The following is a 27,126-nucleotide window of genomic DNA, read 5'->3' as shown; positions in this document are numbered from 1 at the left end:
CTGAAGTGCACGATTCTTCGTAAGGTCCGAACCTTGTTCCATAGTCGTTCCAGGGAACCCATTTTCGTGCACCAACCGTTCCTCTTCGCCGCCCGTTCGTGTCAAGAACACAGTCATGAGTCTTTCACCGTGGCCTAGTACGCTCTTCTTGATGGCATCCATCGCAGCTGCTCAGGAGCATACTTACCGCCGCCCTGGTGGATTGGTCTCGGAGGAGACGGAGGCGGCGAGTCGTCGCTCAGCGAGTCACTAGTCTCCGTGACATCAGAACAAGACACGTCGAATCTCAATATCAGTCAGCATCAACTCGTCAATCCTTTAACGATTCATTTCGTGCGGCTCACCGAAGCTCTGCAGTTCTACTCGATAATCTCCGTGAGTGCTGATTGGGGCTCGAGCTCTGGTCATGTTTGTTCTCTGTTGATTTGACCGGGCTACTTTGAGGATCCGGTACTGGCTTCTTCAGCGCCTCGGCAGAATGTATGGCTGTACCTAAGCCGTCTGGATGATCTCGTGTAACTTCGCAGACTGCGTTCTCCTTGGGACTGCGTTTATCAACAGATTTTCCTTGTTGCTGCTCTCTATCAATCGTATCAGCTCACGATTCTAATCAAAGATGAAGAAGTGCTTTACTCTTTGCCCTTGCTCGAGCTGGCTTCCGCAGCCATTGGCGAAGTGATGGTACGACTAGACGCGAAGTCCACATGAACGCTGGCCAGGTCAGCAGATATCGAGAGCTCAGGTTGAGATGCATCTTACCTATCTTCTTTGGCCGAGAGCTTCTTATCTTTGTTCGTATTGCCTAATCTGGCTCCTGCAGCTGCTTTATTTCCATTCTTCAGGGCACTGTGTCTTGTCAGCTCTACACCAATGACTGTAGTTGAGAGATCATACCTCTTAAGGGGCTTGGCGACAGGGCGACTAGGATGGGTTCCAGCAGTTTCGGTGTCTTCGCTTATCGGTATGGAAGTCGGATATGTCTTTGTATTATCACGCTCAGCCTGAACATGTTTCTTGACCGGAGACTCGGTGATGACGGCCTTCTCCCGCGATTCATATTGGGCTTCGCCACCCGAGTTGGCTGGGACTGGCAAAGCATCTTGCATAGTTGTGGGAGTGACGTAGTCGTCACTCTGGACAGTGGCAACCGCGGGAGACACTTCAAGCGGTCTTATAGCGTCTGCTCCATGCGTTGCAGTCCTCTTCATCCGTACGTCAGGAGAAGGCGGCGTAGCAACGGATGTCGCTGAGGTCCGCGAATGGTGACTGCTGCGTATGGATGGCGCTCGGGTTGAGTCCGAGTCAGAGCTGGCAATGGTTGACGCTCTACCGACTGGGTTGTTGAACAGACTGAAGAGCCTTCGCGCAAGTGATGGCCTTCTTCGCGGGGGCTGTTGAGAGCGCTGCTCGCTTTGCTGAAGGCCAGGCCCCTGGTTCCATTGATATTGAGGGTGTTGCTGGGCTTGAGGATAAGGCTGCGGTTGCTGTTGGTACTGGGCATTAATCGGGAAAGCCGGGACTGCAGAGGGCTCTTGAGAGTTTCCAAATGCTTGCGCCCTCATCGGATGGTACTGGTTTGCCCGGTTCGCCTGATAAGCCATCAGATAGGGGTAGATCGGTTGAGGTGGTCGGAATGGCATTGGCATTGGCATGGGAAGGGGAAGGGGAACCGGGACTGGCAGAGGAGGAGGTGGAGGGATATGAAGAATTGTCGGATGAGCGATCAATACTTGAGGAGGCTGCTGCGTGCCTGTTAGTCCCTCATGTCTGAAGAAGAAGCGCGAGTACTGTGAGTTGATAGAGGCCGCTTGGCTTCTGGGTCTCGGTCGTCTTCTGGTCCGGACAAGGATGAGGTCACCATCAACCCAACTGTCCTGCTTCTTTTTCGATCGTAGAAAGAACATCAGACCAAGAAAGAGAGATAGGAATACCACAACAATGGTGACAAGAACCCCAGCCTGCTGTGCTTCACTAAGGCATCCCCATCCAGAACATTGAACTTGAGATCCTGGCGGCACTGGGGATACCGGGGGCAATGGACCGCTTGGTTCCTCAACCTGTCGCTCTGTCAGAAATTTGGTGACCCAACCGTGAGCAGCATCCTCCAAAACGCCATCTCTGTCTCTCCCAGCTTTGGGTTGGGGAATGGTCGGCATGGTAAGCCGTGTAGAGGATAAAAGCTGTTTGGACGGTCGCAATTGCGGTCGAATGCTGGCTTGATACCTTTTCAGCTGAAATGATAGAGAAGAAAATATGAAGATGAATCGATTTCACTTTTCGAGAAAGTAGAATCCTAAGTGAAAGGTGGTGTGGAAGAACCAAGTTTGTATTTGGTAGGCTGAGAGGTTGACAGGGAAGGCGCACCTGCCTCCGTTGGTCGATCGGGGTAATCTCAATTGTTCTTTCCCCCACTGGGTTACTGAACAGTCAAAAGTTCTAGTTCAGTTCTGTATTCTAAAAGCATTGCCAGTTTAAGCTCGTTCTGCTAGCTAAAGAGAAATTGTAGGACCAGAAGTTTTCCTCTTCTTTTCTGCCCGAAGTAATGAGCCAGAACTCGTACCTCTATTCCAGGCAACATATCAATCTCATTCGCTTGCGCAATGGCCGTGTCATAGAAGGAAAGATCGACAGGACCCTTCAAGAAGTTCACACATATGATTGCATCAAATATTCTTAACTTGGAAAGCTTGGCTATTCTTGTAGGATAACTCATCTTGTGGCAAGTTGAAGACATGAGAGCGTGTAAGTGAGTATTAAAGTATACAGTACATATCGTGGCGCTTTGAGTTTGCCTGTGACACCTGTACCTTAGACATCTTGTGGCAGATTGACCAATCAAAACTTGATCAACGTTGGTCAACAGCTGTGCTGCAAGAGTACTCCCCCTAGCGCCTTTTATGGACCCATGTGCAAGGCCAACTGAGCAGGCGTGGCAGGCAAGTGCTACGCGACGGATTGATCTTTCTCAGCCTCATCCCAGCTTCCCCCGAATTTCTGGATTGCCTCACTTTTCATCCACTTCATCACCAAACTTATCCGAGGCATGTCATAGCCTCCCATCCGCCAAAATGTCAGCCCTCAGGAACGGCGCGATGAATGGCACCAATGGCGCAGCCAGCGCGCCAGTCAGCAAGCGGTTCTCTGACATCCCAGCCGCCATCGACGTCCCGGTTCAAGGCGAAGCCGAAGACGAAGCCGTCGAAATCGATCTTCTCGAGCTTTTCGATGATCCCACCGAACTTTGCACCCTTTTCGAAAACGAACGCGCCGCTCGAACCTACTGGATGACCGTTGCATTGGCCTACGCCAAGCAGAAGAAGATTGACCATGCTATCGAGATGTTGGTCCGAGGTGGAAACGCGATGCGCGACAACAACCCCAGAGAAAAGCTTAGCATGATTGGATGTCTCTGCTGGATGTATCTGTGGAAGAGTCGCGAAGCGCCGAGAGTGCCGCCCGATGGCGAGCTGGCTTCCGAAGCCAAGACGAAGGAATATTACTTGCAACTGGCGACCTCTACGCTAAACGATGCGTCGCGCATCAACCCGGCATACCCTCCTTTGTTCCTGGCTCGCGGAGTTCTGCAGCTGCTTAGAGCGTCTCTGCAGACTCCTAAGGCGACAGGTCACGGGCAGGTGGACTCTGAAAAGGCAGACTTGTTGCGATCAGCACTCAAGGCTTTCGAAGACGCCATCCGAGTATCGCAAGGGAAGAATATGCTCGCTGTGATGGGTAAGGCGCGAACCTTCTTTTCACTCGGAAAGTACCCGGAGTCCCTGGCAAGCTACCAAGAGGTTCTGCAGAAGATGCCCAACTTCGTCGACCCCGATCCGAGGATAGGCATTGGCTGCTGTTTCTGGCAGCTTGGCTTCAAGGACGATGCTAAACTTGCTTGGGAGCGATGCATCGAGATCAACCCCGAACACAAGGTTGGAAACATTCTTCTCGGTCTCTACCATCTTGACGCCAGCAGCCGCATCCCTACGAACAGTCCCGAGTTCCTGCACCTATACAAGAAAGCAATGACCGAGTACACCCAGAAGTCGTTCAAGCTCGACAAGAATATGCCGCTGACATGCGCGACCTTTGCCGGCTACTTTCTGTCGCGCAAACAGCTCGGCACTGTAGACTCGCTCGCACACAAGGCCATTCAGTACACCGACGTTAATGCGATCGCAAGTGATGGCTGGTATCTCTTGGCAAGAAAGGAGCATTACACTGGCGACCCAGAACGTGCCAGTGACTTCTACCGCCGGGCTGACGATGCGCGTGGCGGTGCCGAGCGTGGCTACATGCCCGCAAAGTTCGGTGCTGCCCAGCTAGCAGTGCTCCGAGGCGACCTCGGCGAGGCGAAGCTGCGGCTGGAGAAGATGATTCAGCAGTCCAAGAACCACGAAGCTATGATCTTGCTGGGCACTTTGTACGCGGAAGAAGTCTTCGCGAACGAAGACGCGGATGGCAAGGAGGACAAGTCGGCCGAGATGAAGAAGGCGATTTCACTTCTAGAGGGCGTGCGAGGTGCTTGGAAGGACAGCAAGAAGGGGCTGTCTCCAGACGCTGCGGTCTTGTTAAATCTGGCCCGTCTGTACGAGCATGAGTTTCCCGAGAGAGCTCAGCAGTGTCTTCTTCAAGTCGAGGCACTAGAACTCGACCAAATTCCAGAGGAAGAACGTCCGACTGGAATCGAAGATGAAGCCGAGAACCGCGCAGCTCTTCGCAAGTTCCTTCCCCCGCAGCTTCTCAACAACATCGGTTGCTTTTACTCGCAGTCTGAGAAGCACGAACAGGCCAGCGAACTGTTTGAGGCGGCTCTGGGTGCTTGCATGAAGATTGGCGAGAAGGACCAAGAGATCGACACGGATGCTTTGGTTACCACAATTAGCTTCAACCTTGGTCGAAGCTACGAGTCACAAAGTATTTACGATAAAGCCACCGAGGTATACGAAGGTTTGCTGAAACGCCACGACGATTATACCGACGCCAGGACCAGACTTGCGTATATCAAACTCCGTAGGAACCCCAACAAGGAGGGACCTGACGCCGTTGCCAAGCTGTACCAAGAAAACCCTCAGGATCTCGAGGTTCGAGCCTTGTACGGCTGGTACATGGGCAAGGTACACTCTAGAAAGCGCCCACACAACATCAACGAGGACCATGAATTCCGCCATTACAAGCACACACTACAGAACTACGACAAGCATGATCGCTATGCTTTGGTTGGCATGGGCAACTTGTACCTGATTCAAGCTCGAGAAATGCGACGTGAAAGCGACAGTGACAAGGCCAAGAGGAGCGCCACATACAGCAAAGCGGTCGAGTTCTTCGAGAAGGCCCTTTCTCTGGATCCCAAGAATGCGTACGCAGCACAGGGTATTGCCATTGCGTTGGTCGAGGACAAGAAGGATTACAAGACGGCCTTGGGTATTTTCGTCAAGATTCGGGACACTATCAAGGATGCACATGTCTACGTCAACCTGGGTCACATCTATGCCGAGCTCAGGCAATACTCCAAGGCCATTGAGAATTACGAGGTTGCTTTGTCGAAAGAGGGCAAGGGTAACGATCCCGTTATTCTCGCCTGTCTGGGTCGTACTTGGCTCAACAAGGGCCGATCCGAGAAGCTCCTGGACGCGTACCACGAGGCGCTCAAGTACGCGCAAAAGGTAAATAACCGTCTCTAGGCAATCTTGACTACAGCTTCTAACATGATTTGTAGGCACTTGAGGCAGCACCGGAACAGGTTCACTACAAGTTCAATGTAGCCTTCGTTCAGATCCAAATGGCAACCACCGTTTATGCCCTCAACGAGAACCAGCGGACATTGGCGCAACTTCAAGAGGCTGCAACTGGGCTTGAATCCGCAATCTCTGCTCTCGACGAGATTGCAAGCCATCCACAGACTCCTTACCCCAAACACGACGTCGAGCAGCGTGCGAACATGGCCCACAACACTCAACGCAAGCAGCTGGAGAGAGCCATCGCTAGCCAAAAGGAGTACGAAGAGAAGAACAAGGAGAAGTTGCAAGCCGCTCTCGAGCAGCGTCAGGCCGAGCTCCGGAAACGAGAGGAGGAACGCCAACAGGCTCTCGACAAGCAACGCGAGAAACAGGAGAAGATTAGAAGGGAGAGAGAAGAAATCGCGGCGAGGGACAGAGAGATTGCGGAGCGTCGTGCCGAGGAGGAAAAGGCCCGACAGGAGGCCGAAATGACAACCGACAGCGAGACTGGCGACAAGGTCAAGAGGAAGAAGAAGGCGGCACCAAGGGGCGATGGCGAAAGCCGTCCCAAGAGAGGATCACGCAAGAAGAAGGCCACCGAGACGGACGGCGAAGACTCTGGCGAGGAACGGCCAACAAAGAAGAAGCGCCGCCTTACAAAGAAGGAGTCTACGGTGAACAGCAAGTACAAGTCTGCGGAAATTATTGTCGACAGCGATGACGAGGATGAGGACGAGGATCCCTTGGACCGTGCAGAGAGGGCACTCGAAAAGGCCAGCTCTCCTCTTTCTGACGCTGAAGAAAAGGGCGGCGATGATGAGGACAAGATGGAGGTTGACAACAACAGAGACGCCGATGAGGAGGACGACGAGGATGGCGGTATCAGCAGGCGGCAGCAAAGCTCACGGTCTAGGCGGGGCAGGGTCATTGAGAGCGACGAGGACGAGGACGAGGATGAAGCCCCAAAGAAGAATGGAGCGGGCGCAGACTCTGATGATGAGGCTGACAAGACACAACCCGCTGCAGACACCAGCATGGCGGATGCTGATGATGACGACGAGGAGTAGAGAAAGCTCGGAATTGCCCGCAGGGGTTGCCCATTTATTTTGAGGCGACAGTAGAGTAGTCCACAGAGTGTTCATTCGACCTGGGAACCGGGGATCTCCAAAAAGCGTCTTGCGTCTATTCTGGCGGTTTGTAGTATTAAGTATGATAGGATAGGGAATTACACAAAAAATGGCACATGACTTGAAACTTATCCGGAACTCTGAAGACGACCATTTTGCCCACTTCGGCGAACAGTCGGCCGAACCTGGAGTGTGCAGCTATCTAGTTAACCTGCCTGAGCATATCCGGACTTCAACCAGTGGTTTCGATAGGGTGCCTCGATATCCGACTAGATCATCGGCCCTACAATGCATTCACACGTGTATCTGTACGAAGCTAAGGTAGGTAGGGTAGGGTACCCCGCGTAGGTGGATCGGAGGAGATGAACTCGAACTTAATCCCAGAAAATTCCCAGCAAGCTGTGAGAAACTACGTCTGAGCTGCCCGGGTGGTTGGGTTACCTCCACGTAAAACTTGCCTTGTCAGGTATTGAGTTGGGTTGCGAGGGAAGGTCGAAGTCGGAGAAACAAAAAGGGGTCTACGGCAAGATAAGATGCGGAGCCGCAAGGAACGCACGCGACACTGCCGTCCTGCCGCCTTAGGGCCCTTGGGCGGCTTATCCGGGGCTGCGGTCTGTATACAAAGAACCACGTCTCGTAGATATATAAAGTTGGGCAAAGTTTAGGGCGAAGGTTCAAATCCCCGTCTGGCGTCGTTGATAAGTAACAACAAGCTTTCAAGGAGGTTGGTTAGTGTTACACTGCCACGCCGTATACTGATTTATCCATCTTGGGGCGGATGGAAGATATTTCCCGAACGAGTACAAGGGAACGCCCTCCCACCGGAACAGCCATCTCAACAAGCCGGTCGGATAAAGCTGGTGATGAGGAAAAGGAGGAGGAGGAGGAGGTTCGGCTGAAGCGGTTGAACTTCGGGGCGGGGAGAGGTAGAGTTCAGACTTTGTTTGCGACTAAGGTAGGTAAGGCGAGGCAGAGAGACCGAGTCGTACCGAGAAGAAGAGGGTAGGCCAGGAGGGAAGAATTATTAGCAAGTGTGGTTTGACGCATGTCGTCGGAGCTGTCGTCGGAGAATCTCCCGTGACGGTAGATCAGACGGATGTGTGGGAGGCGGTAGGCAAAAAGCGGATAATGCATCCGCGAATAGAGAGAGGTCGTGTATGTCCGTGTGTGTGAAGAGGAGTCATGGTTGAAGGAACAACGTGGTCCTCCTTACTCTCTCTTGTTTTGCGCGGGAAGTTGGAACTCATAGCCCCCCTCCTTGCATTTGCAGACATTGTCCAACTGGAGGCTTGGCATTCTGGGAGAACGGCACGGCAGCAGCAACCACAGGTTATCGATTAAAGTAGGTACTGAGTAGTAGGGAATAAATGAAACCACTTGGATGAGAGTGGCAATGTTAAGCACTCTTTCTCGGCGCAAAGTTCGCCCAAGCTGCGTGGCCATCCTGGGGATCATCTCACGGTGTAAGTGTGCGCAGGTTTTACGTACCTTGAAGGTAAGGTAGCTCTCCCTAGCTTGTCTGGGTTGGGTTGGATGGTTGGATTTCGTTGGACGGATGAGTTGTAATAGGTTTGTAAACCGGATGGTAAGCTTAGTTGGACACAAAACTCACAAAAGGCACATGGCACATGAACATGCATCACAAAAAAGAAGGTCCAAGACTCTCCAATACTCCAATAACTCTCCAAATAAAGAAGGGGTCGGCAGCGCCCCGATCTACAATTTTAGCGAGAGTTTTCCCGTCCGCCTATCTTACCCGCTAACCCAACCCGCGCCCCTGGGATGGGGCGTCGAGTTCGCTCTTTTTCTTCGCCTGTATTATTTGCAGAGACACACACACACGCATACACACGGCACACGCAGCACCACGCCATACCACCCCCAAGAACTAACGGATACATCGCCGCGGGGCACACACATGGGACCATGGTTTCCAAGAACAATCCGCACGGCGCGGGGGGAGCCAATGGTATTTCTCCCAGACTTTACAGCGAGAATTGAGCTCCTTTCAGGCCAAGTCATTGGTCCGCCCAGCGCGCACCACCACCACCACCACCACCCACTACTCTCCGCGGACCACCACCCACACACCATTGAGCCGTCGAACGCGCACCTCAGCAAACGCAGTTAATTAGCACGATTAGGTGGCCGCCCACCCCGCGCGGGCAGCAAGTAAACTCGGGACTGACTCCAAGGAGGATCAAGGGCCACCACCCGCATGCGGCGCTTGCATGCACCGGCCTGTCATCGAGAGGGACGATCTTCCGCACCGTGGCCCACACACGCACGACGTTTCGTGTCCCGCCTCGGTTATTGCCAGTGTCTTTCGACCACCTTTTTTTTCTGACTTGGATCCAACTTGAGAGACAGAGCGAGACCAAAGAGAGAGCGAGAGAGGGGGCGGGGAAAGACAGTTGCGCCCCCGGGCTTAGGTCGACTGTGGCCCGGTTTGTGAGGATGTAGGTATGTATATAAGTCAGAGCGAGGAGCTTCCAGGTGCGCAACCCTTTTTCGAGCTCGCAAGCTAGTTCTGGTGTGTTGCTCTGTCTGCCCTGCGCTCCTCTACTTTGTACTGAGCATATCTACTGTCCCACTTCCTTCTCCCTTCTTTTCCCCCCTCCTCTCCTTCTTTTACACCCAATTGCGATCTCTCCAGGTAGGCTGACTTTCAACAGCTCTGTCAGACTGGTCTTCAGTATGGGTTCGATCACTCTGAACAACGCCAGCAGAGCCTGGTGGAAGGATGCCGTCATCTACCAGATCTACCCCGCCAGCTTCAAGGACGGTAACGGAGATGGCCTCGGTGACGTCCAGGGCATGATCGACAAGGTCGATTACCTCAAGGACCTGGGCACCGACATCGTCTGGGTCTCGCCCATGTACGCCAGCCCTCAGGTCGATATGGGCTACGATATTTCCGATTACCAGGACGTCCACCGCCCCTACGGCACCGTCCGCGACATGGAAGTACTCATTGAGGAATGCCACAAGCGCGGTATGAAGCTCATCCTTGACCTCGTCGTCAACCACACCTCGGACCAGCACAAGTGGTTTCAGGAGTCGAGATCCTCAAAAACGAACCCTAAGCGGAACTGGTACATCTGGAAACCTCCTCGTTACGCCGAGGACGGCACTCGCCTGCCTCCCACCAACTGGCGAAGTCACTTCAGCGGTAGCACATGGGAGTGGGACGAGCCCACGGGCGAGTATTACCTCCATCTCTTCGCCAAGGAGCAGCCCGACCTCAACTGGGAGAACGAGGAGACGCGTGAGGCCATCTACGAGAACGCCATGCGCTTCTGGCTCGACAAGGGCGTCGACGGCTTCCGCATCGACACGGTCAACATGTACAGCAAGGGTGTCGACTTCCGCGACGCCCCGATCATGAACAAGAACGCCTACGAGCAGCCCGCCTACATGATTTACTGCAACGGCCCGCGGATACACGAGTTCCTGCGCGAGATGAACGCAAAAGTCCTCAACCACTACGACACCGTCACCGTCGGCGAGCTCCCCCACACCCCGGACCCGAAACACGTCCTCAAGTTCATCAGCGCCGCCGACCGCCAGCTCGACATGGTCTTCCAGTTCGACATTGTCGACCTCGGCCAGGGCGTCGGATACAAGTACCAGGCCCAGAAGTGGACCTTGCCCGAGCTGAAGCGCATCGTGGCGAAGTGGCAGCAGTTCATCGAGGGCACCGACGGCTGGACGACGGCCTTTTGCGAGAACCACGACCAGGGCAGGTCCGTCTCGCGCTGGGGCAGCGACTCGCCCGAGTGGCGCGAGACGTCGGCCAAGATGCTGGCGCTCATGATGTGCTCCCAGACGGGCACGCTCTTCGTCTACCAGGGCCAGGAGATCGGCATGACCAACGTCTCGCGCAGCTGGGGCATCGAGGACTACAAGGATATCGAGGCGCTTAACTACTACGACGACATCAAGAAGGAGTTTGGCGAGGGCAGCGACATGCTGAAGTACGTCATGGACGGCATCAACCTGCTCGGCCGCGACAACGCGCGCATCCCGATGCAGTGGGACGACAAGCCGTACGCCGGCTTCACGGACAACAAGGACGGCGCGTGGATGCGCGTCCACGACGAGTACCGGTCCATCAACGTCGCCAAGCAAGAAAAGGAACCGGGCTCGGTGCTGAACTTTTGGCGCGAGATGCTGAAGTTGCGCAAGGAGGAGGGCGAGCTTCTGACGCACGGCGCATTTGAGCTGTTTGATGTGGAGAACAAGGAGACGTTTGTGTATAAAAAGTCGCGCGGGGGCCGGAGCGCCGTCGTGGCGTTGAACTTCACGGGCGAGGAGCAGGCAGTCGAGGTCCCCGGCGAGGGCGCCAAGATCCGGGTTGGAAACTACGACGACGTCAAGGAAAGAGTTGCTTCCGAGGGCGGCAAGACGGTCTTGAGGCCCTGGGAGGGACGTTTGTACCTGCAGGGTTGAAGTTGTGTAAGCATGTGGTTCTTTGGATATACCTCCTGAGTTATAGGGTAAAATGGTTTGGTGAAACAAGATCTAGTACAGATTTGCGAATTGCGCTATTTTGATGGATGGTCTATAGAGAGATGATCGGCCTGTTGTGGCTAGAACTTTTTGGGATTTTTGTTGTTCAGGATATCAAATGAAGCTATTCCCGACTCCTCAAAAGCGATTTTCAAATGCCTCTTTGTACTTTTTGGAGTCGCTAAATAGCCCCCAAAGTTGGGGTAAGCTCCCTTGCAATGTCCGTGCTTCCCCCCCCCCTCTGTCGGCTCCCCGCATGCGGTTGCATCTCCACACCATCTTTAATCCTTCAACATCCATCCAACTTCTCCCCAAAACGTACTTTCTCAACCAAAGTTTGCTTGGAGAGCTGATCCAAAGAAATGTTCGGTGGAAGAAGGAATTGGTTGATTCATAGCCATTTTCAAAATGCAATAAAGAGTCATTTATTGTATGATTATGCTGTTGTTGGTCCTCTTGAAAGCTACTGCACTTAGTTCTGGGAGGATGCATTGTGAAGTGTGCATGAGAGAGTCAGAGAAAAGGAGGAACCCAAGGTGGTGTCTCGCATGGACAAAATACACGGAGACAAATGATCTTCTAATTCCAAAGCCATAGGCTTTCACATCATTCTGTTGACCAAGTCGGCTGGCTTTTCTTTCTTCTTGCTTACAGTCTGTCAAACTCATGCCCTTCATCCTAATACAGATTGGCGTTGCATGGTATGCTTGAAAACCCGCAAAGGAGTTTTTGTCGTTTCGACGGAATTTCTATCCAATGGTCGACTTTCAACTATGTTTGAAGACCAACGAGGTGCTTTATAACTTGAGATCGTGATGAGACCCCATGGAGCTAGGTCTTTCAGTCGAGATCACTTGAGAAACTATGTATCTTGATTCTAGAGGATCATGTTCATTTCAGCTCCCTCTTTGGTGATGTGGAAAACACGTGCCACGTTGAGCAACATTGACCGTTGCCAGCATATTTCAAGAACGCGAGTAGATCTTTTGATTTCACTTGAAAGCCGGGTATCGTCGATGTCAAGTAGATCCTTGCCACAGTGAGTCCTGAAAAGCCACTCTTGTCAAGGTTGAGGATTGGATAAGGGCTGGCTTTTGGTTCTACCTTGTTTGATTGAAAACCGATGTGCTTACTTTAAGTTCCTTTCTAATACTAGTCACGATCCGGCAACAATCCCGTATCTTTCCACGAATATGCACGAGCGACTAAGCAATGTCGGGGGCTTAAGGTACCGCTTGAAGATCAGTCACGCTCCGGTGACAGTTACGTATTGTACAACGAATACGTATAATAGACTGAGCAATGTTAAGAACTCCTAAGTTCTACTCTAGTTCCAGTCACGATCCACAGTCATAGCCTTGTATCATGCTACGAATACGTGCGAGCGACTAAGCAGTGATGAGAGGCATCTGTTATAAATAGCTTCTCATGTCCATCTCTCGAACTTCCTACTTCCCATCCAAAACACCACAGCAATGATGCCTTCCCTCAGTCAAAGCTTGGCCCTGGGGTACGCCATCGTACTCCAGGTGCTCTACCTCTCCTGCGGCACCGGAGGAGGAACCATCATCGACCTCGTTCTGGCCGCTTTTATAGCAGTCCCCGTTACCGCCGGAACTTGGCTCATCGCCTCCGCCATCAGCCCTCGCACCAGCGAGAGCGTCCTCCCCGGCCGTCCTATCGAATACTACATGACCTTCAAGCGTCCGGCAAATGTCAAGTACCGCGGCAAGAGAAAGATCCCGATGGCAACTTTCTGCCAGATGTATCTCGACGGAGACATCAAGATGAACGGAGACACCCTGGCTATCCTCGAGAAGAGACATGACTGGGCTTCTTTCCGTCTGACCTTCGGTCTCATCTACTTTACTCTCTTCAAGCTCATCCCAAAGGTTGTTGAAGATCTCTGCTCTCATGGTATGTTTGACTCTCATCCTACCCTGGTCGCATTATACGTCTAATCCTTATGTACCCAGATGACGGAGATGTTCACCCAGCCCACGAGAGACTCGATCTAGGCGTACTCCAAGGCCTCCTGGGACCCCGGATGCTGTACACTTCAGGTCTCGTCCGCGACACCAACGAGCAAGAGTCCCTCGAGGAACTCGAAAACAACAAGCTTGGCGTCATATGCGAGCAGATCCACCTCAACCCGTACGACAGAGTCCTCAGCATTGGCTACGGCTGGGAAGCGTTCGCCAACTACGCCCGTCGCATCTTCCCTCACGTTCCTTTCACAGGCCTGAACCACACCGGCGAGTACACCAACATCCCTCCCATCAGAGGCGGCTACAAGAAAATCGTCTGCACGCATCTGGCCGAGCACAAGGGCCCAGGCAACATCATGGCTCTGCACAACGGTCCCGGCGAGTACTCAGACTTCTTCAAGCACATTCACGGCCTGCTCGCCGACGACGGCATATTCTTCCTCGAAGTCGCGGGCGCCAATGAGTTATGGCAGTTCGAGGATCTCGTATGGAGACTTCTGATGGCCAAGTACGTCTGCCCCGACGCCGTCCCTTATGCCTCGCTCGCATCCTTGATCAACCAGCTCGAGAGGGCCGGCTTCAGAGTCAATAGTGTGGACAACGTTGGTCGCCACTACTCTGAGACGGCCCGGAAGTGGTACGGTAACTTTGTGCGAAATCGAGAGGCTTTGGTGGCTATGTATGGCCCCAAGATCTACCGGGTGAGTTTCCTTGCACAGCTCCCGTTCTCCCCGTCCTTTATGTTTTGGTCTCAAGGTGGATGACATGCTGACATCCAGTCTTCCTTTTTAGACATTCGAGTTTTTCCTGGCTTACATGGTCGTCATCTTTGGTCAAGGCAGCGCCAACACCTACCAGATTGTCGTCACCAAGAATCCCAGTTCTGTCCACCGAACCGAGTCTGAGCCTGAAGTCGATGAGTCTTCTTGGGACCTCTGCGAGTAATTCCTTGAGTATCTCTTCCTTCGATGAAACCTGAATGAGTCTTTTCATCTCTCAGGGCTATGGGCTTTTCAAGGGGAAGTGGTATTCTGGGATGAGATATGGCTGAAGTCGGGTCAAAGGGTCGGGACACAGCATGAGACTGCAGACCTAGAATTACTAGGATCAATAGGATGATAGCAGCAGCGAGTAGGCCTGAGTCTTCTCTCATGAAACTTTCGACGAAATCAGTTGCTGAGTGTTGAGAAAATGGATGGCTGTGAGGAACAACAATGATGAATGATGTGGCGCGGGACGTGATACAGCGTTAGACTTATTGCATCTCTTCGCCAAGAAACGCAAGATACGGTCGCCTCCACGTCTCAATCCTACCCTACTCGAAGACTCGGCGGCTTACAATACCTCCAAAGTCCAAGTCAGTGTAGGGGCTCGACCAAGTCTCTCAACAGCAAGGGGGAAGGGGGAGGCGGAGGCGGTTCAAGATCTGGTTTCACAAACTTTTCAGAAAGTACAGCACCAAACGGACCTTATAGTGTCAAAACCAAGTGAGGACCGAGTGACTGGTTGAGAGGATGTTTGCGCTCCAGGAGATGAGGAAGAAACATAAAGGCAAACACCACGAGAAGGTTGTTTGTGCTACCCTCCCTCTTAGAGAAGGGAAATTAGCACAGCTCGGATCAAGGTCGCGATCGAACATACCACAAACAGCCCTTCCATCAACCTGCTCCGCCTTGCATGCTCACTGTTCTGTCTGAGAGAGGAACAAAGACGCATGGCCAAAGCTGCGAATAAAACCAAGGGCAACCCCTTTTCGCCAGCCTCCGCCTCGACTTCCCATCTCTTTTGCGTCAAATCTTCCATTTTCCCCCTCGCCTCATCAACACGTTGATTCTAACAAGTTCATCTTCTCGTATAATCAGTTACTACCTCTTATTGGTCAAACTTTCCGACGATGCAGACCCTCTCGGTTCTGCTCTTCGTCGTTGCGGCTAGCATACCGACGGCCGAAACCTTTGGATTCTGGCGTCCTAACCTGATAGAACTATCGACACAACTCGGAGCCAACGACAGCAGTCCCGCGTTACCGAGGGCAAATCGATGGCCACGGCCACAGCCAACGCCGGTATTCATGGATTCAAATGCCGTCTTCAAGAGACTGGAGCAGAGACCCCTTACCACGGCTGTGACCTTGGGCTCAAATACATGCGGCTTATTCACCCTATCTAAAGAGACAGGTCTTGGTTAGTGTTCTACATTCTTCTATTCCCACCATAAAGATTGGTGCCAAAGCGTCAACCGAGGATCCTGGTCTCAACCGTGTGCTGATGAACATCTCTTTCGGCTGCCTCAGTGATACGATCACGCACTTGCGATGAAGACACCCGCTGCACCATCCAAAATGATTATCTAGCCTGTGGAGCAGCCTTGGCAACCGCGTGTTTGCCTCACGGCCACTCCATGTGCAGTCCGTTTCCATCCCAGACTCGCGGAAGGGATACAATGTGCTGGTACGTCCCCGCGTTTCCCGAGGAACCTTGAAATGTTGCCTCACCCCGTCTTCTCTGGCGGCGGGAGACGACACTAACGGTGTCTGGAAAATCCATAGTACATCAACGAACAGCTTCAACGGGGAGTGCCAGGAGTTCCGCCGGAAAGAGGGTACCCAAGACAAGACACTCTGGGGATGTCGCGAGAAAGGCTTGCCATGGGATCCCCTCGTCTACCTGTACACCGCGTCGACCAATTTGCTCCCTCCAGCTCCTGCTACCACCACGTCTTCTTTTTCTTCTTCTCCAGCAGATACGCGAACCACGTCCGTGCCAGGCTCCTCCTCGACAGTCTCAGACGACACGCCAACCCCCTCCGTCCCATCAGGCCCGACACTTTCGACAGCCTCCTCGACGAGCGCACCGACGCCGGAACCTTCCAACGGCGGTGGCGGCGGCGCTGCTCCATCCAGCAGTAACCAGACGGGTGCCATCGTCGGCGGCGTCCTCGGCAGCGTGACTATCCTCGCCATTGCCGGCTGCGTTGCCACATGGCTCGTTGTGAGACGGAGACGAGCTTCGTCGGTCCGGGGAGAGTCGAGAGGCGGCGGTCACGTCTCGCCGTCCCCTAGCCACGAGCTCGACGGTGACCAGCCGTGTGTGTCTCCGATCAATCCGAAAGAGGGAGAGCAGTGGAACTATCAGCCCATGTCACCCACGTCACCTGCATCCTCGTCCGCGCAGCATCGGGATATTTTTCAGGCGCCGGCGAACGATTCGATAGGAAGCGCGATGAAACCGGCTGAGTTGGGCTGAGTTTGAACTGCTCGACGATGTGGCAATCTTCAATGTTTCTCCAGCATCTGGTTCTACGCGAAAGGCCCTGGCAGGCCAAGCGGTCTGATGGAAATGAGTTATTATGTCTTTCTTTGATATAAGTGTTGATCCTGCAAGCAGAGTTACCACTATTTAGAACTTAATAACGGTCGTCTACCAAATGTTACCTCGTATCTCACCGGTATTGATATCGGATACAGCTGTACGCATGTAATACTATGTACATCCCATGGACAACCTTCTTATAGATATCTCCCAGGTGTGCAAGGTCTAGACATGTTGAGTGAGTCAAGAACTAATTGCAAGCTCTTTGAGACCGATAACATCATGACTTCCGACGGCTAGAGCACGCCTCGTGTACTCGCCTGATTCTAATCATTGTTATTGCAAGAGGGCGTGGCCGTGGCTCATGGCCTCGACAGCCATTCATGAGGTTCGGAACCATGCAACAAAGTAGTTATATTCCGCCCTTGGAACCCTCAGCCAAACGTTTGCATGGAATAAGGACAGAGGAAGCGAAAAGGTGAACAAAGAGACGCGATTCCCGTTCGTTTGGGGTCTCAATTTGAATACAAGCAAGGGTAGCACACTTCGCTTGTGTCTTTCGTCGTACGTGTTTGCTCCTACTTCGACCATTGCTATTCTCGCTCAAACCATCTTTGAACCTCAAAAAACACCCGAGTCCGCCCTCAAAAAATTGCCAAGAGCCTCCTGACTTATATGAACCAAGTCAAAATGCCCTTCTCCGCATCTCCTCTTAGCAATGGCCCGCCCGTTCCTGAAGGCACGTACGTCTCGTAGTCTCTCCATTGCTTGCTTCCCTTTCGTTATTCGATATGAGAGGCCACTCTATTCTGCTCGCTCTCGCCGGCACCCTCCTTTCTCCAACGACAGCGGACCCCATCGCCCTCGCCATCGTCATGCCAACAGAGAGCGCAAGTCTCCCGCTCGACAAATTGAAGACCCCGCTTGGCCAACAAGAACCTGGAGTCCCGGCCACGAGACAAGTCATCTCAGAGGGTATGGGAAAGGAGACGTGCGGGTTCTTCAGAACAGGGGGAGGTTAGTTCTGCTTTCATCATGATCTTTACCCCATACCTGTCTGTGACTTCTTTCCCCCCAGTAATGCCTTCTTCGTGATAAGGGAGAGCAGGGGTTATGGAACGGGTTCATAACAGGAGAGTACTAGGAGAAATCAGTACTTACGCAAAAGTTATCAACCTCTTTCCAGAACTCGCAGTAGTCACCTGCACAGCCGGCACAGGAGCCTCGAGAATCGCATGCCACAACACGGGTAGGTGGCTCTGCGGAAGCCTCTACTCGACCTGTTTAGGCCCCGCCGAAACAATCTGCAAAGGCAAGACGGAGAACGGGGAGAGGACGCTCTGCTGGTATGTCAAAACCCCGCACCGCTTTACTACCCCATCCGCCTTCCAGCAAACCCCCTTTTCTGATTTCAATTTCATATCGGACACACTAACACAACCTCTTCTCTTCAAGCAACATAGAAAGCCCCGTCTGCGGCACCCTCCTCCGCGGCTCAGGCGAAAGCCAGAGAACCGGCCTAGCCTGCTTCGGCGCCGACTTCAAGACGAAATCCGTCCAGACCCTCGCGTCGAATACGTGGCCGACCTTCATCACGGACCCGCTACCGCCACCGTCATCGTCAACATCGTCGTCGTCTTCGCCTTCGGCTACGTCCAGGCCCCAGATTGCGTCTGCGAAATCCTGCGCTACCCCAACGACCGCCACACCCTCGGCGTCTGCGACGAGTAGACCGATCAAGACGTCAACGTTCGGGATCCCTGATCCCTCGCCTTCGCCTGCGATGGCGCTCGAACAGTCGGCGTCGAGGGGGAATGGGCAGGGCGGCATCGTTCGGGGGCTCGGTGTGCTGGCTTTTGCGATGTATGTGGCTTGGATTGGTTTGTGAAGGAGTTTCGGGGCATAGGGGCAGTCTAATATATATCAGCAGACATGACGGGATAGAATGAGCAAATACGTTGAATCAAAAGAGGGAGGGAAAAAAGTATCATCGTTGCATTTGATAGTGCCGCTTATGCCATGCCCCCTCGCATCCAAATTCACGGGCGGAGCCCACCTTTGTTATCCCAACGCCCCTGTAGACATGTTGCCAAAACGTCCTGAATCGCGCAGAACAGGTACCAGGTCTTTCGTACCTACCGCACCATATGCCTCAAAACCTCAGCTTCGGCATCACAAACACCAAGAGAATCAAGGCGACCATGAGCCCGTACACCCAAGCATACAAAATCATCCTCCCCCACCATCCTTTCCCCTCCGTCATCTTCCGCAGCGTGCCCATCCGCCGGCTCGCGGCGTCCATCGACCTCTCCGTCTTATCCATCCCGTCCGCCGCGCGCGACACTACGCCCTTGTCCTGCTCGAGGGTGCTCGAGAACTTCTGCGAGCTGGCCTTGAGCGCGCTGGCCATCTTGAGGATCGACTCGGAGAGCGCGTCCTGCTCCGCGCGCTGGTGGTCCAGGATCGCCTCGGCCGTCGCCGTCGACGACGCGGGCCCGGAGGCCGAAGACTTCATGGTGTTGGAGCGGCGGGAAGCGAAGAGAGCCGCGCGAGCTGTGGCTGTCGTTGTCGCTGAGGGTGAGTCTGGGCGGGCTGCTGGGCCGCGGGAGCGGAGGGTCTGCGTTGTGGTTGTGCCCGCGTCAGGGGTGGAGTGTGTTTGCGGCGCTGGTGATGGTTCTGTTGCTGATCGTGCTGGTGCCGTTGGCGCCTCTGACGGTTCTCTGGGGACAGCCGTTACTGGTGGCGGCAGGTCCGGTATTTCTGGTTCATCGTCGTCGTCGTCTTCGGGGGTGTTGTCTGTGGGTATGTCTGTTGACCGCGAGTCCATGCTCTCGCTCGGTGTGGGAATGATATCGGCCAGGACGTCCTCTCCATCTGAACTGTTGTCATCCTCATCCTCGTGTAACTGTCGCGCAGGTGTCAGCAACGACGTATGGAAATTCGCTGTACCCCTCCAGGCGGAGGGGTAGTAAGAGAGCGCACCTGTTCAAGATCATGCATCCTGTCCACCAGTCTTTCGAGAAGTTCGCGTTTACGGTTCAGGTCGACCTGCATGTCTTGCCTCCGGGAGAGCAGTTTGACGTGCAGCGCCTCCTGCTCTACTCTGGTAAGAAGACTTCGGGCATATTCGAGGTTCTGTGAGGAATTCCTGGTGAGCACAAAAGCAACGCGCTGTATTGGCCTTCATCATGAATCCCGTACCGAGTTCAATCTCGCTCGCTCAAATTCGCTAGCCCGTAGCCTGCGCTCACGGCTCTGATCGGCATGGAGGATCGCATGGTCGAGTCGTCGTAAGAGTTGGTTGAGCTCGGCCGCGCCCTTCTCGGGGGATGCGCCGCCGGCGGTAAATGGTGACGCCGATGATAATCGAGCCATATTGTATTTCTCCGGGGTTCCTTCACCTAGGCTCACGATACTTTCGAAGAAGAGTTCGATTTCGGTCGGGTTTTGTAGAATCGGGGATTGTTGGACATGTGTCTGGAAAGCTGATGATGTCGTCGCAAAGTCAAGCCACCGTGGCTGAAGCTCACCCCTCCAAGTGCCGGGCGCACAGGCCACACTCAATCACGCCGATCCCAAAAAGTGGGCTTCCTCTGCCCTTCCGTGTAAGTGAAGCGGCATCTAAGGAGAACTGCTCATCTTTGAGTTACTTCTGTCAATCGCGCAAGTTCCTTCTAACATATATTTTAGATGATATCTTCTAATCAAGACATTCTTTCAGATGAAAGGGTCCAGTCATCAATCCATAGATGATCGCGTGATCGTTGGAAGATATGTATGCCCCTCGTATTCAATTGTTTGGAGCAATTCTTCAATAAATACTCCATTCTATGTGATATCTTTACGGCATCAATGTAAATACTCTCTGCCAATCGCCGAAAAGCTGGCGTGAAGATTCTGAGGAGCCTGACGTCTTGTTATCCATCTTTCCTTGGCATGTCAATCCTTACACGCAAAGGTTTACTTGACAAGGCCTTTAGAATATGCCACAGTGATGCTATATCTGCTTCAGTTCATCTCTCCCCATACAAGTAAATAGGGAAGTAGAAGTTAAGTGATCCAAACATGATTGAAAAGCCTACATGTTAAATGTCCAATATTGCAAGATATCTAGGAGCTTCATTCATCATGGCCAACTACGCCGACTGATACCAGACCCTCTATGTTATCCTAACTGACAACACCGTTCGCCAAAGAAAGGCTCGTAGGATTCCCACGAACCAGCTTCCATCGAAGGGATGCAGCTAAGGCCCTTGCATGACCGTTTGCCAAAGTGAAGACGGCCGTGTGTAACTCGGCAACACCAAACACCAATACCACAGTAGTCATCCTTGCTTGGTATTTGCATATTTAGAGTTAGACTCTTAGACTACGACTTAGATGTCTTTCTTGAAGCAGAGTCCCGAACCCAGATATTCCAATGCAGTTCAGACTTCAAAGTGAACCCCATCCCCCCTATGACAAACAACATCTCGAATCTCGTTACTCGCCATCATCCAGGAACGCCACTTTCTTAGGTGCCGCGAGACTGTTTGTAAAATACTTTCCCAAAGTTGAGGACAAAGCAACATATTGATGAGGTAAGACTACCGAGACGCAAGGTAAATCAGAATCTCGAGACTAGGAAACCCCCCCCCCCCCCTCCCCGAGATGGGGCAGGGAGGGGGTTGGGGTGGGCATCACTCCCATCATGATCTTGCTTCTCTCCATTGACTTTAAGAGACTCTGTATCAGATAACTTACCTCGGAAGGACGCAAGGCATACTCCACGATACGCTTATAGTAAGGTACTTATCAGGACGCCCCGTCAAGCACAACTCCGCGTGCCTCATGTAAATCCTTCGATAAGACGACAATATCTTAAAGCCGTTAAAGGAGAATCACGAGGTTATCCTCGCAAAGTCACTGGCTTCAACCCGTCATCGTGGTCGTCAAACTCGAATACCGACCTTAGTCAACCGAGCCAAGATGGATTCTAACCAACTTCGTCTTCTTGCGCGTAGCCCAGTCAAAAGCTCACCTCACGGGATTTGCATCGATGGGCATGATTGATTCAATGGCAGTGCCTCTGGAACCACCCTAACCCCTTTACTACCACGAGCATCACGGTCAAAAGTTGAAATCGCCTCCAGAATCAAGCGAGACAATTCATCTCCCCCGTCATCGTCGTCGATCACTCGCACGTGTCTCGTGAACAACAACCCACAATCATTCCCGTAACCAGCTCCGAGTTGTCAATCGAATCAAAAACCAAGGAAGTCATGCAGTAAAGTCCTTGATGAAGAACTTGGAATCACGAATGCTGCGTATCCACAAATAGGTACTACAGTCTTCAAACTGCCAAGTTAAGAGAGCAAATCTCCTCCCGACAGCTCCGAGCCCCCACATTCGCGCTGCCCATGGACAAGCTATGATGTGCACAAAGTCAGCACGCTATCGTATTGAAAGCACAGTCATGTGAGCGCATGATGGAGGAACAGAGTGTGGCTATGCCCCTCCTTCCATCGCCTTCTACCCCGCGTTTCTCGGACCTGAACAACAGGTTAAAGTGTGGATTCGACCCGTTGCCTATCAAGGAGGTGAAGTTGTCATGGTTGCGTGGGTTGCGTGGGATTTTGGCTCGTATGGACGGCAAAGGGTGTCTGCAAGTGGTAGTCTGCAGGGCTGAATGCCTATGGCGAAGACAAGAATCCTCCGTTTCAACAATTAGCCTGTTTCATTTCCTGCAGTTGTGTTGTAGATAGGCTGTAGATCAGGGATCTCTCCGGCCAAGAGCCAGTTGTGAGTGTGTCCCGAAAAATGCGACGGTAAACAGGGCAAGGCGGAAGTCAGTCGTTATTGGGCGAGCTGAGGCGAATGGGCTGGATTTGATGACGAAGTTGTGTGTTTCTGCGCCACCCCCAAAGGTCGACTAGGTACTGCGTACAGAGGGCGTTGAAGACGAAGGAAATGCGATGCAGCCAGTAGAAATGATGCCAAAGCCGTGTCCGAGGCAGGTCATCTCCGCAAATCCCACTCGGTTGTTGTTGGACAACAGGTGCAGGTGAGGGAAACACGACATTTCTGACTTGGGGAACGGGCGCTGTGTGTCCCTGCATGACGAGAGGATTTGGTGCTAATTATGGAAACGGGATGAACCCGGCATTGGTTGGACCAGCTCATTGACGGCATTTTGAAGGGTCTTCACGATGGTACGTAGTCTTAGAGGGTGTGAGGGTGTGGCGTCGTGCTGTGCGGTGGCAGTGGGCGGCAGACGCCGACATTGGGCGACATGTCGGGACCTGAAGGCAACACCGTCGAAGCCGGGAAGGGCGTCGGGGCAACAAGCTCTTTCAAGGACTGAAGGCCGTTGACATAAACCTGGCGGGGGATGCGGGCATCGTCGTCGAAGCCGGAGGTACACGACGTCATCGGGTAGCTATGGGGGTGGGAGCAATTACCAACGAGACGGAAGAGTACATGCGGATTACCGCCTGGTTTCTGGCGAGGGCCTCGAGAGCGTAAGTAGCGGTAGGGTATCTGCCATGGAAGCCACTGTGACCCGCCAGTCCCTGAAGATGGGATAGACATGGGCATGGAAAGGCAGATGAATGGTCGGAACGATGGATGTTCGGCAAGATCCAGCATCTGGGCTCTGCTCTGCAGACAGTGCAGAGGCTGCCACCTTGGGTCGGATGAGTTGAATTGGGGGTGCCATTGGGTGGTGTTGGGTGGCTTGTGTTGCTTTTCTGCAAAAGGTATGTGAACCGTGAACCGGGAGCCAGTCGCCCATGACTCCATGTTGCTGAGCTGATGAGAAAACACGAGGAGTCTTAGGCTTTGTTCTCCTGGACCAGAGGTATGTCGGAAAAAATGCGAGACATTGGTGTCAAAGCTGTCAGACATTACCTGGAACGTCGGCCGATGTGTTGGTGTCAGTAAGAGAGCGCAGGGTTCGCTAGGAGTAGCAAGTCCTGGGGCCCATTGGCTAGACTCTGTCGGTTGCAGGTGAGTGCTGCGAACCGAAGCTTGGAAGTGGCATGGTATCTGGCCACGGGTGACGAATTGACTGCCTGAACGAATTGAACCTCGGCGCCGACGTTACGAGATGAGAATCTTCTTTCTCCTGAGCGGCGGTATCACTCCGGAGAAGAGGGCCGCGAGGGAGCACAGAGAACGAATGCGCTGTGGTGTTATGTGTCTCGGCTCCACCACAATGGATCGCATCTATACTATGGTCAAGCTGAGGAGAAAGTCCAAAGCGGGAGACAGCACTCTCTACATACTCTTGAATTCATTAGATTAGATACGCAATAGTCGATACCTTGCAAGCTTTGATTGTCCCACAGAGCAGACTGGCACATCAGGCAGGGACAGATGTCGTCGGTTGAGTCCATGGTTGCAAGGCCTGATCGTGCCGGCACAGTTCCATCCGCCAGGAGGCTTAGTTCGGCGCTGGCAAGGTGATCGACAGCGGCCTTTGCCTCTTCGGAGACGGAGGTTCGGGCTGGACCAGCAAATGGACCGCGCCCTGAGGTCAAGACGTGACGGAAGTCCTGTTCTGGTTCAGGAGAAGCTCAAAACGGACGGGTGAGAGCAAGATGATGTCGTCGTGGTAGCATTTGATGACTCGACCAAGGAAGGCAGGGGAAACGAAACGCTACTTTGCCAGATTCTTCCTCCCAGACTGATAACAGCAGATCCACCGACCGAAAGCAGGTTGCGGGACGGAAATTGCAACGAAAGCCAAGTTTTCGAGTCCGAGATGGGTAGTTCATACGGTGGAATGGAACAAACGGCTATGATTGAGGTTTGAAAAAACAGCTTGATAGACAGTGACAGGTAAAAGGGTACCTTACGAATAAGACAGTGAGTCTCAAAAAAGCGAAAGCCGGACGGATAATTGAGCACGCCGCACCGTGGGTTTCGCGTGTCGATGTGACGATGTGCAGCCTCGGCTGATGGGGGAAGAGAAATGCGGCTTGCGGCCGGCAATGTGGCAATATTTTCAGTCCAAAAGTCAATTGATCGCAAAACGAATTCACGGCTGGCCTGATGTTGCGGCAGTCGCGTTTCACAGATACACTTTCTTCTTTCCATCTCATGGTACCTTATTTTGAGGTAGGTCCTTTGAGATGGAAAATGGGAAAGAGGAAAGAGGTGCCTGCCAGCTTGGGGACCAGGTTGGAAGGTGCATCTGTCAGTTGGTGCCCGGCCCGGATTGGACGAGACGGCAGGTGCCAATTAATGCAGGTACCCTCCGGCGGCGCTTTCCCGTCGTGTCCATGGTCAGACTGCGCACCTCAGCCTGCTGTGCCTGCCTTACTTCAGATTTTGCCTGATGATTGTTAGAGGACTTTGGTACTGAATGAATTCCCACTATCGCGGGAGGACAACAAAGAAGGAACTGAAGGCCTCAGATGGAACGTGAGTAGTATTTTGGCAAGTATATGGACAACCTGAGTGTCAAGACCTCAGGATCACGGCTTTGGAAAAGGCAGCATAGATGTGTTAGTGGTGATTGAGGAAAGTGCCCTAGATGGGTCTCTCTTGAATCGATTCTTGTCTTACGCGGACTTCTTGAGTGGATAATCACGAGGGGAGGTAGACAGCTTCTTGCTCTCGTGTTTGTCTTTTCTTCTTTCCTGGCGACTGCTTCCCGACGTCTTTTTTTGTTTTGTTTTGTCTTGTTTTGTTTATTGATTCCTATTCATGTTTTGTTTTTTTCCTTTCTAGAACCAATTTCCAAAACTGGTATTCTCCTGGCTCCGTTACCCGTAGTAGAGCGCCCAAGCTCCGGTGAGCTCCCGCCAGCGCCGCTAGGAGCAGAAGAGGGGACTTGTCTCCACGTCTAAGCAGACGACAACCATGGATGAACCATTCAAACCATCATTTGGACCAGGCAGATCCCATCGAGGGGCTGGAGACTCGGGAGTGCAGAGGCGCCTCGGACTGTGGGCAACGTGGCTGTCACCGTGCAATTACCACTGCCCGCATGAAAGCTCTCTGCTCGTATGTCAGAGCACTGCATGTCTAAGCTTTCGTGGAGGGAATTAGTGACTCTCCTCACTGACCAGCGCTGGCAGCAAGCTGCAGTGCCGCACGAGTCCACCTCCCAAGCTTGACTCGCGAGGCTTTTCGCGAACGGCCGAAAAGACTCAAGAGGGGAAGAGGGGCCTTTCCAGCATGCGGCAAATCCGCTGGGTACCTTGACACAGGCATGCGGCATCTGTGTATAAGGTACCCTTTTCACCCGTAGCGAAGGCGCTGTAAGTTGTAAATCATGTAGGGAAAAGGGGTTGATGCATGCCGGTAGTTTATTTCGCGATGAAGTGCGCAAGCGATGGAACTCGGATCTTTAGATCCCAAGGACCAAGGGATTGGGGGAGTCGAATCATAAATGTCAGGATACTGAGGTAATATCGCTCATAGATGCCCAAGTGATACGGAGTACATCTTTTCGAGATGGGAATTCAAGATCTTGACAAGTGAGAGCGTGGCGTGGCGTGGCTGGTAGCATCTGCACGCTTCCCTTGCCGTACCTTGACTTAAAGTTCCTCGTCGGACTGTAGACGTCGTATGAAATCTCTGCCTTCACTCCACTGCGAGACCCAAGGTACCTAGGTACTTCACAACCTGGTAGGTACCTAGGTATCCGTATGCACGTCTCGTCTGGGTGCTCAAAGTGTATCTGTGTAGGTATCTTACTTCAGTGTGAGGTATTCGTAAGGATCTAACGCCGTGTGTGCGAGTGTGATGTGGACTGAGATTTGAAAAGTGTGGACTGGAATCACTAGACTGATGCAGAGTACGTATGTAAGTGCGTGGTACCTAGTGAAATGAGAGATTGATTGAATGTGATTGTTTTATTGATCTGGTGTTGAGAAATAAATAAAAAAAACAGAATTTTAGACCAACCCGCCAGGCGGGGAGGACTCGGAGAAAGGGCCGCTCATCAGTGGTCACTGGGACTCCCGAGTCTGGGACCCACTACCATCTCGTCAGTCTCATTTCGCGCAAGAGCTCCCGTCGGCAGGGTCACCCCTCCTTCCTGGCCTCTCCCATTGTTCTCCTTGGGTCCTTCCCTCTCACGCTGCTGTGGCTGCTCCCAGAGTCGAAGTTCTGCCAGCCCCCAGAGGTAAGAACCCAGGTGGCAGGCACCCAGGTTGGCCCAGGCCTCCCGTCGTCCCATTTGATCTTTCCTGACGACGCCCCACAGAGCCAAAAATGCGGCCAGGTACTATCTTGCCATGTTGGTCATATGAAAGGTACTTGGCCATGTTTGAAGCTGGGTGCATGGCAACATGGAAATTACGGCACTCACTTTGGACCTGCCAGCTGGAGATGGACAAAAGCGTTTATTGTCACTTGTATGCACAGTACGTACCTTTGATATGGAGACATGGGCGTGGACAACACAGGCTGTGAGTTAGGTTTGCAGATTCATCCATTCTCTTTCTGAGTCTCCTCTCGCATACCACCGTGCCTCTGT

General features: G+C 52.9%; 5 protein-coding genes across 5 annotated transcripts; 4 read left to right on the top strand and 1 right to left on the bottom strand.

The window, feature by feature from the left end:
- Nucleotides 1-2,946: 2,946 nt before the first annotated feature.
- On the top strand, nt 2,947-6,959 carry HER10_EVM0002849 (tetratricopeptide). The gene is made up of 2 exons (XM_035472543.1): nt 2,947-5,663; nt 5,717-6,959. The coding sequence occupies exons 1-2, from the start codon at nt 3,069-3,071 to the stop codon at nt 6,782-6,784; spliced, it is 3,663 nt and encodes a 1,220-aa protein (XP_035335786.1). The 5' UTR covers nt 2,947-3,068; the 3' UTR covers nt 6,785-6,959.
- A 2,001-nt stretch (nt 6,960-8,960) lies between these two features.
- HER10_EVM0004910 (alpha amylase) lies at nt 8,961-11,476 on the top strand. Its single transcript, XM_035474538.1, has one exon. The coding sequence runs from the start codon at nt 9,542-9,544 to the stop codon at nt 11,294-11,296; it is 1,755 nt and encodes a 584-aa protein (XP_035335983.1). The 5' UTR covers nt 8,961-9,541; the 3' UTR covers nt 11,297-11,476.
- Nucleotides 11,477-12,831: 1,355 nt separating this feature from the next.
- Nucleotides 12,832-14,289, top strand: HER10_EVM0011559 (cyclopropane-fatty-acyl-phospholipid synthase; the record flags this gene model as incomplete). The annotated part of the gene is made up of 3 exons (XM_035480987.1): nt 12,832-13,273; nt 13,333-14,045; nt 14,137-14,289. The coding sequence occupies 3 exons, from the start codon at nt 12,832-12,834 to the stop codon at nt 14,287-14,289; spliced, it is 1,308 nt and encodes a 435-aa protein (XP_035336590.1).
- A 3,084-nt stretch (nt 14,290-17,373) lies between these two features.
- Nucleotides 17,374-18,386, top strand: HER10_EVM0010290 (uncharacterized protein; the record flags this gene model as incomplete). Its single annotated transcript, XM_035479754.1, has 3 exons — nt 17,374-17,398; nt 17,505-17,672; nt 17,755-18,386. 3 exons carry the CDS (start codon nt 17,374-17,376, stop codon nt 18,384-18,386), a joined length of 825 nt encoding a protein of 274 aa, XP_035336468.1.
- HER10_EVM0003699 (synaptobrevin) lies at nt 18,053-20,130 on the bottom strand. Its single transcript, XM_035473364.1, has 3 exons — nt 19,857-20,130; nt 19,638-19,790; nt 18,053-19,560 (listed from the first exon to the last, which is right to left on the bottom strand). Exons 1-3 carry the CDS (start codon nt 20,028-20,030, stop codon nt 18,808-18,810), a joined length of 1,080 nt encoding a protein of 359 aa, XP_035335855.1. The 5' UTR covers nt 20,031-20,130; the 3' UTR covers nt 18,053-18,807.
- Between the last annotated feature and the right edge of the window lie 6,996 nt (nt 20,131-27,126).

Source organism: Colletotrichum scovillei (assembly GCF_011075155.1).
Source record: "Colletotrichum scovillei strain TJNH1 chromosome Unknown Contig00003, whole genome shotgun sequence".
Lineage (NCBI taxonomy): Eukaryota > Fungi > Ascomycota > Sordariomycetes > Glomerellales > Glomerellaceae > Colletotrichum > Colletotrichum scovillei.
Note: the sequence above shows the minus strand (reverse complement) of the source record. Positions and strands in the feature narration are given on the sequence as shown.